The sequence below is a fragment of the Schistocerca serialis genome, chromosome 9, assembly GCF_023864345.2.
Source record: "Schistocerca serialis cubense isolate TAMUIC-IGC-003099 chromosome 9, iqSchSeri2.2, whole genome shotgun sequence".
Lineage (NCBI taxonomy): Eukaryota > Metazoa > Arthropoda > Insecta > Orthoptera > Acrididae > Schistocerca > Schistocerca serialis.
This window is the reverse complement of record NC_064646.1, coordinates 399,256,509-399,277,224: the sequence shown is the minus strand read 5'-3', so window position 1 is coordinate 399,277,224 and position 20,716 is coordinate 399,256,509. Positions and strand designations below refer to the sequence as shown.

At 42.3% G+C, this 20,716-nt stretch overlaps 1 protein-coding gene across 1 annotated transcript in view; it reads left to right on the top strand.

Moving 5' to 3' along the window:
• The window catches only part of LOC126419792 (myb-binding protein 1A), a 114,157-nt gene that overhangs the window by 86,351 nt on the left and 7,090 nt on the right, over positions 1-20,716 (top strand). The window contains exon 16 of the mRNA XM_050086976.1: positions 15,467-15,738. Coding sequence (XP_049942933.1) covers positions 15,467-15,738 — 272 coding nt within the window. The remainder of the gene's footprint in view (positions 1-15,466; positions 15,739-20,716) is intronic.

The following is a 20,716-nucleotide window of genomic DNA, read 5'->3' as shown; positions in this document are numbered from 1 at the left end:
TTCAAATGGAATACTGTTTTTCATGTACATGGCGGCCACTCCCCCACTCTACAAAGAATCCTTAAAAAACAGCCAGCTAATCTGTATCCTGGTAAAGGAAGCCTCTGAATTGTCAAATTATTTAAGTGTTGCTCTGATATATCAGTAATGCCAGAGTCAACATCTATAAGCAGTTCACTAACTTTATCTGTAATACTTCTTATATTTTGATGAAATATGCTAATTCCTTCTCTATTTGGATACTTGACCACCTCTGAAGGTGATTCCTTTGTTAGGGGACTTTCTTTAAATGGGGATACCTATCAGCTGACTTTAATCTAAAATAGGTGCAGCTCTAAGACGAAAAACTACAGGAATTTTTCCACGAGTGATCCCACCAGTGCACAATACATTGCCACCAATAAGCTTTGCCAGCCTCCCCTTCCCACACCTAATGAGGTTCAGGCCGTGCCTAGTGAACCCTGATCTGCTGATAGACTCAGCTGGCATCACTGCAATGTTAGCCATGCCCTTCGCCATCAGTAAGGCACCCCATGTTGACATGCCTAACAGCAGCTGTAAGATGAGGCTGAGCATGATGTTGAACAGTTGTTCGAAGTGCACATTAGTGGCACCAGCTTGAGTATCTATGCATAGTAGCTCTTAGGAGTGATATCCGCACGGGAGGCAGACAGGTGCCATGATTCCCAAACTAACCATGTTTCCATAATAATCAATATTTTTCGCCCTAAATGAAACCATAGGAGACCTCTAGGCATTAGACTATTTAATGTCTGGTACCTCGTTTCTCTTCGAATATTGATCTCTACCACTTACTTCTTTCCAGATTCCTGCATAGGGATTACACCTAACTCACAGCTCTGAGTTAGCATGTGTAAGGTGGTCATCGTGATGAGATATGCTCTGAAAACAGAATAAAACTGATCAGATTAAATAGATTAGTTTTAGCATTGTTGCTTTCAGATGTGGATAAAATGCTACTTTGGATGAGTTATCTACAAAAGGTTGCAAGAGTGAGGGAGAAAAGCTAAAGTAGCAGATTAAGTCCAAAACCAAATACATTGACAAAAAAAAAAAAATCAACACTAAAAGATAATTAATGTAGAGTAATGAATACATTTTTGTCTGGGTAACATATTTAAGTGCTTAATCCAAGATCATAAGTTAATGTAAGTGCGGAATAAGCCATTGCAAATGTGAAATGCTGGTACATTAATAACTGGCGTAACTGCTAGAATGTTGAATGCAAGCATGTAAACATCCATGCATTGTGTTGAACAGGAGTCAGATGTTGATTTGTGGGGCGGAGTTCCATGCCTGTTGCACTTGTTGGTCAATACAAGAAGGGTTAATGCTGTTTGTGATTGATGCTGAAGTTGTTGTCCAATGATGATCCTTATGTGCTTGATTGGAGACAGATCTGGTATTGAGCAGGCCAAGGCTCTGTCAACACCCTGTAAAGTTACTACAGCGGTATGTGGGTGAGCGTTGTTCAATTGGAAAACACCCCCAGGAACGTTGTTCATGAATGGCAGCACAGCAGGTCGAATCATCAGATTGACGTACAAATGTGCATTCATGGTGCATACAATAACTAAGAGAGTGCTCCTGCTGTCATACGAAATCGCACCCTAGGCCATAACTCCAGGTGTAGGCCCAATGAGTCTAGCATACATAAAAGTTGGTTGCAAGCCCTCAACTGGTTTCCTCCTAACCAAAAAATGGTCATCACTGGCACTGAGACAGAACCATTCTTTTGATCTCTCACTTGAATCCACTGAAGTCTCAAATGGCAATGGTTTGGAGTTAGTGGAAGGTAGGCTACAGGGTGTCTGGCTCGCAATTGTCATCGAAGTAATCCATTTGTAATAGTTCATTGTATCTGTTTGGTGGCAACTGCTGCTCGAATTGCTGCAGTAGACAAAGTACAGTGCATCACAGCCATATGTCGAACATGGCGATCTTTCATCTTGTTAGTACCATGTGGCTGTTCAGAGCACGGTCTTCTTGAGACCATACCTTCCCATGACCACTCCTGCCAGCAATCATGCAAGTGACTACATTCCTGCTAAGTCTTCCTGCAGTATTGCAGAAGGAACATCCAGCTTCTCATAGCCCCATTACACAAACTTGTTCAAACTTAATGAGGTGTTGATAATGCCATCTTTGTTACCTTAAAGACATTCTTGACTAACACAAACTCTCCCCGTACAATCTCACATAAATAAAACTCTTGACTGTTACAGTGTGTATTTAAAGCAAACCTGATTTGCATTCTCATAGTGGTGGTAGTAGCTCCACTCTTATGCGATTGGTGTGAAATTGGAATGGAAAACATCTGTCAGATGCAGAAACATGTCTACCAACTTTTATTTATGTTGCACAACTCCTTCTTGGTGACACAATTTTTCCCATCAGTGTAGGTGGAAACACTATTGCCAAAGCTTGTAAGCCATATTAGTTACTAATAACCTACAGGAGGAAACAAATTGTTGCAGCCAATTAGAGTAGAGTGGGACGGAAAAGGGCAAGTGGAGTCTAAACTATCTTACAAACATCCTGTGATGTAGGGACGGTGAAAATCTTCTTGATTGATTGATGTACAAGTCAGATTAGATGACAAAATATTTCATTAAGTTATTGGGAAACACACTGTTGGGCTGCCTGGTAAGTGAACTGATTGGAAGTCATATGAGATGTGGGTCACACCTGATCTTGTATATTAAAAATAATTTTTCTCATGAGGAATGTTGTTGATTTAAACTTGTGCCTGATACTATTTCTTGGGACGAATGTGCAAAAAAATTGGTTACAAGTAGCATTGCCTCTTGTAAGTCCGACAAGTTTTTAGTTGTGTTTCTTTGAACGATTCCTGGGACTCCTATCTTGTGATATTGCTATGTTGAAGCAGACGTTGTACTGGAATAGATTAGTTTTCTGTTTTAAGACTACTATACCCCCCCCCCCTTGTACACTATGTGATAAAAAATATCCAGACAACTGCCTGAAAATGACTTACAAGTTTGTAGTGCCCTCCATCAGTAATGCTGGAATTCAATATGGTTTTGGCCAACCCTTTGTCTTTATGACAGCTACACTCTCACAGGTATATGTTTAGTCAGGTGCTGGAAGTTTCTTGAAGAATGGCAGCCCATTCTTCATGGAGTGCTGCACTGAGGAGACGTATCGATGTCGGTCTGTGAGGACTGGCACCAAGTCGGTGTTCCAAAACATCCCAAAGGTGTTCTGTAGGATTCAGGTCAGGACTCTGTGCAAGCCAGTCCATTACATGCATGTTATTGTCGTGTAACCACTCTGCCATAGGCCGTGCATTACGAACAGGTGCTCAATCGTGTTGAAACATACAATCGCCATCCACGAACTGCTCTTCAACAGTGGGAAGCAAGAAGGTGCTTAGAGCATCAGTATAGGTCTGTGCTGTGATAGTGCCACGCAAAACAACAAAGGGTGCAAGTCCCCTCCACGAAAAACACTACCACACCATAACACCATCGCCTCCAAATTTTACTGTTGGCACTACACACACTGGCATATGATGATCACCAGGCATTTGTCCTACCCACACCCTGCCATTGGGTCGCCACATTGTGTACCGTGATCCGTCATTCCACACAATGTTTTTCCGCTATTCAGTCATCCAATGTTTATGCTCCTTACTTACACCAATTGAGGCACCGTTTGGCATTTACCAGCATGATGTGTGGCTTATGAGCAGCCACTCGACCACGAAATACAAATTTTAACACATCCCACCTAACTTGTCATAGTACTTGCAGTGGATCCTGATTCAGTTTGGAATTCCTGTATGATGGTCTGGATAAATGTCTGCCTATTACACATTACGACCCTCTTCAATTGTCAGTGGTATCTGTCAGTCAACAGATGAGGTCACCCTGTACACTTTTGTCCTGTACGTGTCCCTTCACATTTCCACTTCACTATCACATTGGAAACAGTGGACTTAGGAATGTTTAGGAGTGTGGAAATCTCGCGTATAGACGTATGACACAAGTGACGCCCAATCATCTGACCGTGTTCGAAGTCCATGAGTTCTGCGGAGTACCCCATTCTGCTCTCTCATGATGTCTAATGACTACTGAGGTCGCTGATATGAAGTACCTGGCAGTAAGTGGCAGTACAGTGCACCTAATATGAAAAATATATGTTTTTGGTGGTGCCCAGATACTTTTGATCACATAGTGTATCTACTAACTACAAAAGATACAAGCCCAAATTTCTCTTATCTTCTTTTCGTGGTACTTAAAAGAAATGTACACTGCTGGCAGTACAACTGTTTTGTAGTTAGTAGATACACTATGTGATCAAAAGTATCTGGGCACCACCAAAAACATATATTTTTCATATTAGGTGCATTGTACTGCCACTTACTGCCAGGTACTTCATATCAGCGACCTCAGTAGTCATTAGACATCATGGAGAAGAAATAAAAACTTTGAGGTGCGCCGATGACATTGTAATTCTGTCAGAGAGAGCAAAGGACTTGGAAGAGCAGTTGAATGGAATGGACAGTGTCTTGAAAGGAGGATATAAGATGAACATCAACAAAAGCAAAACGAGGATAACGGAATGTAGTCTAATTAAGTCGGGTGATGCTGAGGGAATTAGATTAGGAAATGAGGCACGTAAAGTAGTAAAGGAGTTTTGCTGTTTGGGGAGCAAAATGACTGATGATGGTCGAAGTAGAGAAGATATAAAATGTAGACTGGCAACGGCAAGGAATGCGTTTTTGAAGAAGAGAAATTTGTTAACATCGAGTATAGATTTAAGTATCAGGAAGTCGTTTCTGAAAGTATTTGTATGGAGTGTAGCCATGTATGGAAGTGAAACATGGACGATAAATAGTTTGGACAGGAAGGGAATAGAAGCTTTCGAAATGTGGTGCTACAGAAGAATGCTGAAGATTAGATGGGTAGATCACATAACTAATGAGGAGGTATTGATAGAATTGGGGAGAAGAGGAGTTTGTGGCACAACTTGACGAGAAGAAGGGACCGGTTGGTAGGACATGTTCTGAGGCATCAAGAGATCACAAATTTAGCATTGGAGGGCAGGGTGGAGGGTAAAAATCGTAGAGGGAGACCAAGAGATGAATACACTAAGCAGATTCAGAAAGATGTAGGTTGCAGTAGGTACTGGGAGATGAAGAAACTTGCACAGGATAGGGTTGCATGGAGAGCTGCATCAAACCAGTGTCAGGACTGAAGACCACAACAACAACAACATGGAGAATATAGATAGTTGTTTTTAACTTGTTCCAGTTGCTAGTGGAACAGGAAAGTGAATGGCTGGAAATGGTACAAGGTACCCTCCACCATGCACTGCGTGCCAGCTTATGAAATATGGATGTAGATGCAGAATATAGTTTCTGTAGTCAGTGACTTCTACCGTTTAAGTGGTGACAAGTTTGTTTGTGGTTTTCATCATGACTACTTGCAGCAGGTCGTAATTTAATTTTGTTACTGTCCAGTGATCGTAGTGACTTTCCTGTGAAAGGAGCAACATTAAGCAATGACTGCCTTAAGGAGACAGTGCTAGTTAAACCAAGTGCTTCGAGATTGAGGATTGGTAACGGAAAGTTTTTTTCTTCCTAATTTTGGTACCTACACCTTCCAAGTTCGTGAATAACGTCCCTTTAGTCTTGATATTATCTCACGAGACTTTACCTTCCATCCTAAAGTAAAGATGAGATTAAAAGTCAAAGGTTTTGCATCAAAGACCTGTGAGCATGAAGTAATAAATGTTTTCAACTGCCTGAAGATACATGGAGAGATTGGTTTGATGAATATTTCAGAAGCCTCCGTTCTAATATTTTTAAGTTATTAAGAAGGCTCCATTCTTAATGACTATTTTCTTGTTTATCCTAGCAGGCATTGTTAGAGAGAGAATTTACATCGTTTTGACTGACACATGTTTGCCAATTTTTAGTGGTAATGTTGACTTGGTGGATAATTATTTCTTGGAATGATTGGTCTGATTTCTTTCAATACTGGTAAGAAAAGTCTTCGATGGAAAAGAAGTAATGGAAAGAGTAAAGGTAACACCTCACCATATAATTAGGCATTGTGACATTGACAGGCTTATAAACCAGACTGAGAATGTTGTCAGCTTTCAAGTGATCCGTCTTCAGAGATAATAGAAGAAGGCACGCATGCGCGCACACACACACACACACACACACACACACACACACACACACACACACACACACACACACCAGCACGCGCGTGGCTTCATTTTCCTGGGGCTGACTATGTTATGCTCTCTCCCGTCCCACTGCAAGTCATTATATTCAGTACAAAACTTCATACGCGTGCTGCCAGAATGAACGCATTAGTGTTGCGCACATGTCCAATGTGTCTGCTGTCTCTGTCTCCCAGCCACCCTTCGCCAACCTTTCCTCCAGCTAGCCTCATTTCTACCGTAGCCCAACCCTCTCGACAAAACTTCAGTTGAGTTGCTTTGGCTCTGCGATCTAGCAATGCAGCTCTCTCTCTCTCTCTCTCTCTCTCTCTCTCTCTCTCTCTCTCTCTCTCTCTCTCTCTCTCCCTCCCTCTCTCCCTCCCTTTCTGTGTGTGTGTGTGTGTGTGTGTGTGTGTGTGTGTGTGTGTTTTCCATTAACTCTGAAGAAGGATTCTGCGGCAGGGCGGATTGCACTATCCTTTAAACAATCAGTCCAGCTACCAGTATAGCTTCCAGGTTGTCTGCCCCTTCACCCTGCAATGATAGATACTGGTTTAGCCGACAAAAGCGTCACTGACGAAAATTCGACTAAATACCCACCCTGCAAAGGCTGCATACTGTATTTACTCAAATCTAAGCCGGGTCTGAAAAATGAGACTCAAAATCAAGGAAAAAAATTTCGCGAATCTAAGCCACACCTGAAATTTGAGACTCGAAATTCAAGGGGGAAGAAAAGTTTTAGGCCGCACTTCCAAATCGAAACGAAGTTGGTCCATTGTAATATGAGACACAATTTAGGTCTAATGAATGACAATACAGTTACAGTAGTTTGGTTCGAGTCTTAAGCTTATCAGTTAAGCTTTACCAGGTAGCCATTGCTACGCGTCAGGCGCTCCGTCTGGTTTGAATTGATTGCTTATTTTTCTTTGATCTGATAAGTGCCGTTCCCTTTGTTATAGGTGTTTATGTCACTCTTAGCTGAAATACCATTACTGTACTGTCATTAATTGTTTGACGCATTCTGATAATGAATGTTTACGGCCTGTTGCCGCTGGCGGCATGGCTTTCTTTTGTGCACGCTACCTCCGCCTACAATTAAAAAAATAAAAGAGGAATCGTCTCATTAGCGTAACAGTGGCAAGCGACTGCTATTTGTTGTTACTTACACTGCTGCTTTCTTTGATAATGATCAACAAGAACCAAATAATAGAGAGAAGATGTTCTGAACGAGAGTTTAGCGAAAATTTTTCTCTGTTTGAAAATCTTTGCAGACGCCTCTTTGGTACTTTACATTCTGCACAGAAATTGGAGTCATCTTAGATTTAAAAATTAGTCAATTGCCGTGCTTCATTTCTGACTGTATCACGTTTGCTGTTTCTCACTCTAGTTTTGTAGTTTATTGGGCAGACAGGATTTAAATGAGATAGCAGCAAACACGAAACAATACATGGCAATATGTTTATAATCGTACTATTCTTATTGTGAAGAGAATACTGCATGTGATTCACAATTCATAAAAGTTCCTATTAGCAACCATCTCTTCTCACAGGTAGGAAAAAAATCAGAATGTAGAGTTGACCCTATTGACAAACACCCCAAACAGCCTTGCAAGTCGGATTTTCGTAGTACATTGAAATGCTGCTACATTCGAAGATGAACAATACAGAATTTGTATTTACTTCGTTGGATAATGTATGAAAATGAAAATGCAGTGGTCGAAACTCGGGGCTGAGAAAAAAGCTCATCTTCCACCTTTTTTTTTTTTTAAATTTATTTACTGACTCAGAGGTTTTGGCACCAGTATTTATCTTTGTACCTGCAAAGCATGCCTGTGTAGCGCTACATATATTCGACGGCAGAAGTTAGTTGTGGCGGCATCTACCAACATTTTCAGAACTTTCGCTTACTTTGCACTCGATTCTAAGCCGCAGACAGTTTTTTGGATCACAAAACCTGGAAAAAAGTGCGGCTTACATTCGAGTAAATCGGTAACTCCAGTCCATGGGCAGTAGCTGAAAGTTAGTTATACTATCAAGTGTTCGGTATTCTTTCATGACATGTTTGAAAAAATGTCTAAAATTTCCTTTAAGTTTGTTTATCGGCTTTAAAGCACAGAAAATGGCTATCAAGTCTGTATCTAACATCCCAGCATCAATTATGCAATGTTACTGACTGTCTGTATAACAAGTTGATACCTAAAAGCAGCCAGAAGATATTTAGTCCAGCGCGATATTTTAAACATTCTAAACAGTTATTGATTCATGACTGCTTGCAAGCTAACACATTCAGTCATTCATTGGGCTTCTTCTAAACAAGTGCTCATCGTAATGTCTCGTAAGCTGCACACAACACAACACACAGAGTTTGTGTACAACATGAAATTTTCACAGATGAATATCTTCTAAAATAAAGCTCACACATAGCCCAAACTTTCACAAAATACTCAGTATTGTAGTCACTTTTTGTCAATGACACTAGAACTGATCAAAGATGCAAATTTATTTATTTTGGTACAAATTTGGTCAGTGCGGCTTAACATAGGTGTTTACCAGAAGATGGCTCCTGAGCAACTCTCTCAACTCATAGATCTGAGGCACAAAGCCCTACTCAAACGCATGGAAAATGCTGAATCCCTATTGACTAGCAGCTAATCAGATCATCTCAAGCACTTCTATACTCGCGTTATTTCTAATGTCAGGCAATCAGATTACCACAAGTAAATTAGGTTAGAAATCTTATAATTCTGAAACTAAATAAAATTTAATGAAAACAAAATATGATTCCTTTGCACAAGATAAATTACCAATAAATTTAATACTCAATCCCCCTTCTTGGCTGCCTTTTACAAAATCAAACTCACTTGGGCACGTCTCAAATTTCACTATTGTACAACTGCTTTCTCACGCTTACATTGACATAGTTTTAATGAAATATCACATTCTCTATTTATGTATGTCCTCCATTCACCCTCTGTCTCTCCAAAACACTGACACGGCCAAAACATGATAAAATGATAATTTTCCAATGTACTTGGAATTGTGTCAGAAATCTGTGGTTATGAGACTAAAGAAAATTATATGAACCTATCCTCTTGGTTTATTTTTGATAGATTCTATAGATCAATACGTTACAGTCTCTAACTCAGTTTCACAATGCCAGCATGGTTATTGTGTGTTTTAGATCAAAATTTATATATCCGAAGATATTGAAGTTAATTGATTTGAAATGTTAACAGTTTGGTTGTGTTATTTGTAGATTTTTGTATTCTAAGTATGAAAGAGATAGTACTCCAGATTCATAGAGAGTATGTGTAACGTATTGCACTCAGCATTATGTAAGTACACATCTCGCTCGGCCCAGTAGCCAGTGTCAGCTGTGCCAGAGTGAGAACCAAAATCTGCTCTCCTCCCAGCTTAACGGTAAGCTACGCTTTCAATGCAAGATGACACCTCGTAATAATTTGCTATGTTACAATGTATTTGAAAGTAACTAACTGATGACATTCGCAGTCTTCTTTATGTGCCTGTCGACAACAAAATGCCTCAATTACACTGCCATTCACATTAATGTGACCACATGTCAAAAGCCTGAATAACCACCTTCTGCATAGGTGACAGCTGCGTGGGTGCGGGAAGACTGTCAATGAGATTCTGGAAGGTACTGGCAGGGATTGGGAGCCATGCCGAGTCCAGTGCTTTCTCGGATGAGGATCCATGACAAGAACAGCCCAATTGTGGTAGTCCCATAGATTCTCAATTGAATGTTAATATGAGGAGTAAAGTGGCCAGGGAAGATAGTAAACTCATCCTGGTGCTCTTTGATCCATACCCACACTGTGAACTGTGTGACACATTGCATTGTCCTTCTGGTAGATGCCATGTTCCAAGGAAAAACAAACTGCATGGAATGATGGACATGGTCCCCAAGGATAGGTGCATACTTATGTTGATACATTAAGTCTTACAGAATGATGGTATCACCTAGGGAACACCAGACCATAACACTCCCTTCTCCATCCTGTACCGTTCTGATAATTGTTGAAGAGAGTTAGCTTTCAGACATTTTATGCTGACGGAGAATAAAGCTGGATTTGTCTGAAAAGGCCGCCTGTCACCACTCAGTGGACATAAAGTTGCGTTATTGGTGTGCAAATTCCATCCTCCGTTGCCGATGAACAGTGGTCATCATGGATGCATAAACCAAGCACCTGCTGTGGGGGCTTGTGCACAGCAACTTTCACTGAATGGTCATTGAAGAAAGACTGTTGGGAGCCACTTGGTTCATCTGGATGGTCTGGTGGTCAACAGTTGCATATCTAGTCACCCTTAAAAATTTCTGCAGCCTTCATTCAGCCCTGTCATCTAATGCCCACGGTGCAGCACAGCCACTTTGACGCCGGTTTTGAATAGCGTCATTTTGCCATGCACAGAATATTTTAATCATGTTAGAACACACACACAGTTTACAGACTGAGGATTATTGGAAATGCTTCCACCTATGGCCTGAAAGCCAATGATCATGCCATTTTGGACATCATATAAATTGCCCCTTCTCTGTATGATGACAACGACTGCACTGTTTTCTGCATCTCCCGACATGCCTTGTATACCCTCCAGTGTGAATGTTGCCACCTGCCATTTGTAAGTGTTTATTCAAGGTTGACCTCAAACATAGGCAGTGGTCACATTAATGTGACCGAATCCTGTATGTGGTGTCTCATTACATTTGCTCTTTTTATTTTTTTCCAGTTCCTCATTTCGTGAGTGATAATTGTGGGAGGAAATGTTAAATGATGGTAAAATAACACAGTTGATAAATGATGTATCTCTTGTGATTGAGAGAGAAAGTTTATTCTGTACATGCAAAATAAATGTATTATACAGGGTGTCTCACCTAACTCTGCCACCTCAAATATCTATGGAAGAACAATAGATATTAAAAAAATGGCTTTCACCAGCATGAACGTACAGCAGGGGCTTAGGAAACCAAATACTATGCAAAATTTGAAAACTTAAACAAATACTATTGCCAAAACAAACTTGTGTATTTTTAAATGGTCACCTCCTGTTATTTCGTATGCAATCAATAGCATGAAAAATCACAAAAATAATGGCATTCGTTGAATCGCAATATGTCAATTACAACCAGAGAAATTGCAAAGTGAAGTTGACACTTGAAATAAATGAAGCTCACAGCTAGCGGATGTCCTGAGACTCAAGCGTGCACCTCACGCTGCCTGTGTCAGGGTCTCTCACAATGGGAAGGTATGCACAATCCACAAAAATAAACAAGTAAAACGTCCAATGCAAAGTTACATTTTTCAAATTGTAAATGTATGTTTATTCTAGCAAAACGACAACTAGAGCTACAATTAGGGATAACACACTTGAATTCAATTTGCTAAACACATTTACCAGTGCCGTGTTGCCCACAGAAATTGTTGTTGTGCATTACATCCAGCATAGAAAATACGGGGCTGCAAACTGGGGTATCTGAACCGGGTGGCAGTTTCAGGGGGAGGGGACAAATTTATATTCTTGAGGAAAAAAACTTTGTTTCACAAAGCACCTAGCATCCAGCGCACGTCAGTCTATTGAGTATTCCTACGATTTTGAAACGCACCCCTGCTGGTTTTTGGACATTTTTTAACACATTCTAAGTTGATTTCTGAAAGAATTATAAGTTGACTTTTGAATGCGTGCATAGTGTACGTGATGTCTCTGCCAGGGGAATCCTCGTCAGCCTCGTTCATGAGAAATTGGAGCGTACGAATGAAATGTGAAACTATTTTCAAACATAAAGCTTTTTGATTGTAGTAGGCCAAATAGGTATTTCGTATTGGTACTTCGTGAATTATATTGTCGTACTATAAAAATGATCATCATTGCCAAAACAGTCTCGCTTATTTTGCGCGTGTCACAATTGCTGCAATATTAGAAAGGCCTATTTTGATTTTTCCAGCACACAGTGACAAAATAGACGTAATCAAATCGAGAAACCACACCAGTCTTGGGTATTATATGTATTAACAGCTTTTTCAGTATTAGACGATGACATTTTGATTTTTCATGTTGCAAAAGTTTGATGAACTTTGATGAGGTAATAGTTCTTTCGCAGAAAGGAAAGCACGCCATGTAAAGCTGCAGCAAGATTAGAGAGAAAAATCATTAGGACCTAAGGACTGAAGAAATGTGTACTGTCTTGCCTGTCTCTTGTCTTTACTGGTTTTAGGTATCCTACATTTAATTCTATATGACACAGAAGAGCAAGTTATTAGCTAATAGGCAATAAAAAGGCCAGACTTTCTGAAGAGTTCTTGTTCTCCCAGTTACAAATAATCCCATCCAGTATTAATTGCATTTATTTTTATTTTTTAGAGGGACAAGATGTCAAACCGGCCGACTGTGAGCAGGAGAGGCACTACAGGACATTTTAATTTCCATTGTCCTGAAATAGTTTGATGGCATACATTGCAAACATGTTTGAGTTCCACAGAGTGCAATACAGTGACGTGCGGTATAAGAATATTGTTTGAAGAGGCGTGGCACTGCATTTCAGCTCACTAAAGACCAAATAACATGTCTTACATTTCCTCGAAGATATATGTCTTATGTATCAGACTCTTCAGAAAGACTTGCGCAGAGCAGTCTGAGTTGTAGTGGGATGGGGTGGGGGTAGTCTCCACATGACCCGTGTTTACATTTAGTGATTTTTCTGTTTCCTCTTCATTTACTGCTCTCACGTCAAATGAAAACGAGACGGATTTCTGTGGCTGGGAGCTATCAAGTGAATTAAAATACATTCACATAAATACGGAAGGCTTAAATATGTTACTAGTTTTAGATTTTATTTTATTTCCACCTTTCTGACAGTCAAGTATCAATTGCCTTGCAGAACAATAAAGTTATTTTTGTCGGTTTGCTAAAGAAATTTGGCCTTTTTTAAGATTTCCTCTGAGGCAGTAAATTTATTTGAAATGAAGTGTTTAATTCCACACTATTGGCTAGTTTTAACTGTTCACTGCATTTCAAGTGCACGTTTTCATCTTCTAGCACGTATGGCATTATGCCATAATAAAGAACCAAACACGAGATAATACAGTACTGGTACTCCAAGAAAATTTACGTCCCGAAAACCATACCGAAAAGCTTAATATCAGGTCGAGGCCTAAGTCATTGTGAATCTGGACATACGAATGTGCGCTTTAAGGCAAACTATGCATTTTAGTATGGTTCACGAAATTCCGGCGCTCTTGGAGTATCCTCTGATCTCTCTCTCTCTCTCTCTCTCTCTCTCTTTTAATGTTTTATATGTATGAACATACTGTCTTCCTACGTCATCGTAGCTGCGCAAGCGCATGACGCCTCTTATATGGCGCTCTCTGGCAACTGCTGAAATGGATCTATTTCTAACAGGTCGCAGGAAAATATTGCGAATTGTCATTCGAAAAGCGTTATTTTCAAAGTAGATTTTCTTTTACGCAAGATGAACTATGTGCGCGAATGTACGATGAATTTCTTAAATTGCAGAGTGTTTGCTCTCATTTAAAAATCAACTCTTTGGTGACGAGCCATGTAGAGGATTTTTGAGCCCAGAAGATCTGAGATTTATGGTGGTATTAAAAATTTTGCTGACGTATTTGTATGATGTATCTTAAAGTGTAACATGCGCTAAACGGATCAACATTATATGTGAAAGCTTAGCTTCTCTTGTAGCTTATTAATCTTAGAGACAAATATTATATGCGAAAGCTTTGCTCTTCTTGTAGCAACACTATGTATAGTAACTTAAACCATTAACTTTTCCTGTTGGTGGAATTAGAATTCATACTTCCGTAATACGAAAATTTGCAGCGTACATGTTGCTGCTTATGAAAGATCTTTCTAAAATGCCGAGAAATTCTACACTGCTGTATAAAACCGTATCTTTTCAAAGGATTGGTAAGTTTTACAGTTCCGACGTAAAGTATACTGTCACTTAACATGGAAAAAGTGTATTTTCACCAGGGAAAAAATGTATTTTTAACAGGGAGATCCGGGAAAAATCCGGGAATTTTTTTTTCTTGTCCACGTATACACCCTGTGTACGCTTCATTTATTTCAAGTGTCAACTTAATTGATGTATTGTGATGCAACCAACGCCATTATTTTTGTGATTTTTCATTGCATACGAAAAAAATAGGAGGGTGTCCATTTAAAAATACACAAGGTTTTGTTGAAAATAGTATTTGTTTACATTTTAAAATTTTGCATAGTATTTGGTTTCCTAAGCCCATGCCATACGCTCATGCTTGTGAAAACCGTTTTTGAGTATCTATTGTTCCAGAGATATCTGAGGTGACAGAGTTACGTGAGACACCCTGTATATCAGAGGCAGACCACATGTTGTGACAGAATAGTCTGCCTGTTGTGAGAACAAGTACTTCTGAGAATAGTTCAGTTGCCCAAAGAATGGTTTTTCCAACACAGTTGATTCCCACATGAAAGCACACAAATACTTCATATATCTTATCTGTTTATTACACAAAAGCAATTTCATGGTGCAAATATTAAAATATTACTACTTGTTTTGTAAGTGAAACCACCTTTTCCTGCTGTGACTTTATTTATCCCTCGTGCGTTTCGCCATCTTCTTGTTCTAAGGCATCAACAGTGGGATGATATGGTGATATGCATTTCCTCCAGACCAGATGAGAGGAAATGCAGATCAGCAAATCATCCCACTGATGCCACCTTAGAACAAGAAGAAGGCGAAATGCATCTGGGATACATAAATAAAGTGGCAGCAGGCAAAGGAAGTTTTATTTACAGAACAAGTAGTAGTTCTATGCTTGCTGTGGAGGATGACCACGAAACAAACTTGTTATTAAAATATTTATATAGGTCAAAAAACAAAAAGATAGTCTGTGATTGTTAATTCATGTTGATCTATGTTGTATTTAATATGATAGTGGAATAACAGTGATTGTAAGAGGAAAAAACAATAATTCACGTACGGATGTAACATTGAACAATGGTTGTATAGGGACACCCTTGTAAATTGACACAGGAGGAGGAGTATAAAGGTATACGAGGATAATTTTATGAATTGGTCACTATTCAATAGTGCTTCTGTACAAAGAGTAGTTGTGTTCCCTTATTAAGTACATTTACATGCCTTTGACATTTTCAGTTATATTGTGTAAACTTTATAATCTCCTCATATTTTACAAATGTTTGTAAAATTCTGACACATCTCTTTTCAGATGTTAACACAGCTCGCAAAATCATCATCACTGAAAAATGCGGCAGGGGATGCCAAAGATGCCTTAACAGCTCAGGGAGTGAAACAAAAATTTGTGTGTGAATTGCTGAAATTATTGCTGTTGATCAGACACACGCATGAAAGGTGCAAAGTCAAGAATAGTGTTGATTGGCAGGCAGTTGCCTCAGCTCTCACATTGTACAAGGAGGCTGCAGAAATGTCTACAAATACAAAAGCCGCATTCAACAAATTATGCCGTGTTTTGAATATCAGGTAAGATTTCATCTTCTAGTACCTGAGCTGAATGATATTAAAACTCTCACTGTGGAAGACAAGCAGAAGTTGTTCCCTGTTGTAGGGAATGACTCTGTGGCAGTAATGCCAATCTTCCTATAATAAATACTGAAGTTATCTGAGTGACAAGTTAGCACCTGTATTGTCACCTCGTTCCACTTCAGACACTTTAACACTAAAACCTTTGGTTATCTTGAGGTTGAAGTTTTTAATAATGGCGGAGAATTCGACACCGTGCCAAAAGGCTGAATAGACAGCTTAATTTGAATATAATATTGAAGTTTACATGTGTGTATTGTATCAACGGGGTCTAGCCGTTGATTGGTTCTATCAGATAACTGCACTGATAACTTCATATGATGATTAGTTCAACTCGTGTATTCTTGTATTGACTACAGTCTCACTGAAGGGTGCGTACTGTGTAAAATTAAAGTGAAACAAAATCTAGTTTCTCATGTGAAGACATTTGATCTCGGAGGCTGTTCCAGCAACAATTGAGAGAATATGGTACAACTAGCTCAACATTGTGATGCTTGTTGAATGAGCAACGCTTCTTGTGTGGGTTCTGAAGTCCTGCTTGGATCATTTCTGCTGTTACAGAAGAAGTTGAGAATGCCAGCATTGCTCATGGGATTTAAATGAAATTTGCCATCTGCAGCGTTGTCCCCAGAACTGATGGTGGTGTCCCTAGTTCTGAATCTAGAAGGTCTGAGCTAGAGACTTTGAAGTTCTGTGACATGCTAAGCTGTGACTTCCTAGACTTGTGCCATAGGGTTGAGACGCAGCACAGAACAGAGGCCACTGCCCAGTAGCTGATCTGTGTGGGTTGAATGTAATGCAGTATTCCTTTATCTCCAAAAAGCATACGTCTCACTACCACACTAACACTTTCTAACAGAAGTACAATCACGTGGGATATCACATGAAATTTATGACTGAATGTAACTTGTGTCGCATCGAGGGGCAGCAGCAATCTAGAGTGGGTTGGGCTAGGGATAGGGATAGCAGGGTACAGTTAGGAGGCAGAGTTGTCAGTGTTGCCTGGTGGACCATGCAGGGACTAGGTGATAGAACAAGACTGCCAGATGCAGTGCTGGGAGGCTTTGGAAGGAGTGTGGGGCAGAAAAGGAGAGAAGCAGAGAAAGGGAAAAGAATGGTGGGTGTGTTGGCAGAGAGCAGCACATGTGAGGGTGAGGGGACGTAAATTGGGAGGAGGTGATGGGACAGAGGAGTGGACTGCTGTTGTAGGAACAGTAAGATACTGTTTGTTGAGGCCAGGATGATTTTGGAAGTGGAGAATATGTAGTAAGGATGGCTCTCATCCATGCAACCAAGAAAAGCTGGTGGTGCAGGGGAGTAATACAGATGGCCTGGGTTGTGAAGCAGCCATTGAAATCAAGTATGTTATGTTCAGCTGTATGTTGTGCCACAGGGTGGTCTGCTTTGCTCTGCCAAACTGTGGCCTTTCATCCTAGTGAACACCCCCCTGCGGGTCCGGGGGTTAGAATAGGCCCGAGGTCTTCCTGCCTGTCGTAAGAGGCGACTAAAAGGAGTCCATCCCCCTCAAGGGAGTAGTTAGCGCCTGCGTCCGGAGACGGACGGTCCCACGGCCTATATTTGTGGTCTTTTTGGTTTTTCACTTCTCGTTTCTTCCTTCTTTGGTTGGCTCCTTTCTTTGTTCTTCTCCATCTCACTGTCTTCCTTACTCTTTCCCTTGCCTTCTTTCCCTTGCCTCCTTCTCCTTGCCTTCTTCTCCTTGCCTTCTCTGGTCTCTGCCTCGGCGTTTGAGACAGTCTGTCCTCTCTCTCTTCTTTTTCTTCTTCTTCCTTCCTCCCTGTGCGCGCCTGAAGGCCGACCCACGCGTTCGCACGTGTAGCCGGTGATGGGGTAACGCGTAATTCCCCGCCCCGGGTAGACAAGTAAGGCACGCACGTACCCCCTGGTAAAGGCCAGGCCCAGGGAGGGGTGATTGCCTGAGCTGATACCTTCTGACCATGCCGATTGGTCCCTCCGTCTGTTTCTCGGGAGGTGTGACCTGAGGTGTAAACATTCACCTAAGGCGGGAGTGCCCTCTGAGAGGGTCCCCATAAGGAAGGAGCGCGCCATTGGTGACGCTGACAATCATGGGGGATTCCTCCGCAATGGATTTCTCTTCTTCTCTCTCGACTTCTGCCCACAAACGGAAACATGACCAGCCCCCAGTGACAAAAGTACTACCGCCTACCCCACAGTTCCTCATCATTTCTCGATCTGAGGACGGAAAGGATTTTTCCTCTGTCAACCCTTTCGTTATCCAGAAGGGCGTAGATGCAATACCCGGTACTGTTAAGTCTTGTACGAGGTTGCGTAATGGTACCTTGTTACTAGAAACTGAGAGCGCCTTTCAGGCACAGAAACTGCTTCGAGCCACACTCCTGTACACGTTCCCTGTCCGGGTGGAGGCTCACTGAACTTTGAATTCGTCTCGTGGTGTGGTCTATACTAGATCCTCGACGGATTGACTGACGAGGAGATTCAATCTTTCCTCGCTGAGCAGGGTGTGACGGCTGTCCATAGGGTCATGAAAAAGGTCAACAATGACCTTGTACCGACCCGGACACTTTTCTTGACCTTTGATAGTGTTAAGCTGCCATTGCGCATCAAGGCGGGCTACCAGGTTATTTCTGTTCGCCCCTATGTCCCGACACCTACGCGCTGCTACCAGTGTCAGCGTTTCAATCACTCTCGACAGTCTTGTTCCAATGCGGCTAAATGTGTCACTTGTGGCAGGGATGCCCATGAGGGTGACTGTCCACCTCCGTCTCCTCGTTGTGTGTACTGTCAGGGTGACCATGCAGCATCCTCCCGCGACTGTCCCGTCTATAAGGAAGAACGCTGTATCCAAGAAATTTGGGTCAAAGAGAAAGTGTCCACCTCGGCTGCTCGCAAGCTATTGGCTAGTAGGAAGCCCACGCTGCTCCCAGCGGGGAAATACAGTACTGTCCTCGCCTCTCCTCGGACTACCAGGGAGGTGGCAACCCAGACATGCGATCTGACCTTCAGCACCACGGTCGTCCGTTCGGCCAGTGCTAAGATCGCGCGGTCGACGTCTCCTCTTCCTCCCATCACCTCACAGACACCAGCCCCTTCATCAGCTTCTGCTAAGATGAAGACCCAGAAGTCAGATGCACGGGCCTTCAAGAAGGAACCGTCCCGTGCAGACTTCCTACGTACCTCGACCTCCCAACCATCGACCGGTACTTCCACCAAACGACCTTCCAAGAAGGCTCATAGGAAGCACAGTTCTCCTTCTCCGCCACGGCGCATTTCTTCTCCTGCGCCACCCAGCGGTTGCCGCCCCAGGCCGCCATCCGTTTTGCCTGGCCGCACCGCTGGTAGCCGAACATCTGGCCGTTCACCGGCGGAGGAAGCTCCCCCTCCCGGCCATCTTACCAAGATGCCCGATGAACCTATAGAACCAATGGACGATGACTGTCCGCCTACTGATAGCGGCGGCAGTGCTCGCTCGAAGCCAGGCCCTCAGCGGCCTTTGAGGTGACCCCTTCTTTGATCTTCCTTTTCTTCTTATGATGGCACTTATTCACTGGAATGTTCGCAGCATTCGCTCCAACCGAGAGGACTTGAAGTTGCTGCTCCGCTTGCACCGTCCGCTCGTCGTAGCCCTCCAGGAAACGAAGCTACGCCCATGCGATCAAATTGCCTTGGCACACTACACCTCTGTGCGTTTTGACCTACCCCTGTGGTAGGTATCTCGGCTCATGGAGGGATTATGTTGCCGGTCCGGGATGATATTTACTACGATCCCATCACGTTGCACACCGGCCTGCAGGCAGTTGCCATCCGAATTACTCTCCCCACTTTTACATTTTCCATTTGTACCGTTTACACTCCATCGTTGTCTGCCGTTACCAGGGCAGACATGATGCAACTTATTGCTCAGCTACCTGCACCATTTTTGTTAACTGGAGACTTCAATGCCCACCATCCCCTTTGGGGCTCTCCAGCATCCTGTTAGCAGACCTTTTCAACCAGCTCAATCTTGTCTGCCTCAATACTGGCGACCCTACTTTTCTTTCGGACACATCTCACACCTATTCCCATTTAGACCTCTCTATATGTACTCCCCAACTTGCACGCCGGTTTGAGTGGTATGCAATTTCTGATACATATTCGAGCGACCACTTCCCGTGTGTTATCCATCTCCTGCAGCATACCCCCTCTCCGTGCTCATCTAGTTGGACCATCTCCAAAGCAGACTGGGGGCTCTTCTCTTCCAGGGTGACCTTTCAGGATCAAACCTTCACAAGCTGCGATCGTCAGGTTGCACACCTCACGGAAGTCATTCTCACTGCTGCTGAATATTCCATCCCTCACCCTACTTCTTCTTCACGTCGCGTACCGGTCCCCTGGTGGACCGCAGCATGTAGAGACGCTTTACGTGCTCGTCGACGTGCTTTACACACCTTTAAACGCCACCCTACAGTGGCGAATTGTATCAATTATAAACGATTACGTGCACAGTGTCGTCGTATTATTAAAGAAAGCAAGAAAGCCAGCTGGGCTGCTTTCACAAGCACCTTCAACAGTTTTACTCCTTCTTCTGTTGTCTGGGGTAGCCTGTGCCAGCTATCTGGCACTAAGGTCCACTCACCAGTTTCTGGCTTGACGGTCGCGAATGACGTCCTTGTGGCCCCTGAGGCTGTCTCCAATGCCTTCGGCCGCTTTTTCGCAGAGGTTTCGAGCTCTGCTCATTACCACCCTGCCTTCCTCCCCCGCAAACAGGCAGAGGAGGCTAGGCCACCTAACTTCCACTCCTCGAATCGTGAAAGTTATAATGCCCCATTCACCATGAGGGAACTCGAAAACGCACTTGGTCGATCATGGTCCTCCGCTCCAGGGCCTGATTCTATTCATATTCAGATGCTGAAGAACCTTTCTCCTGCGGGTAAAGGTTTTC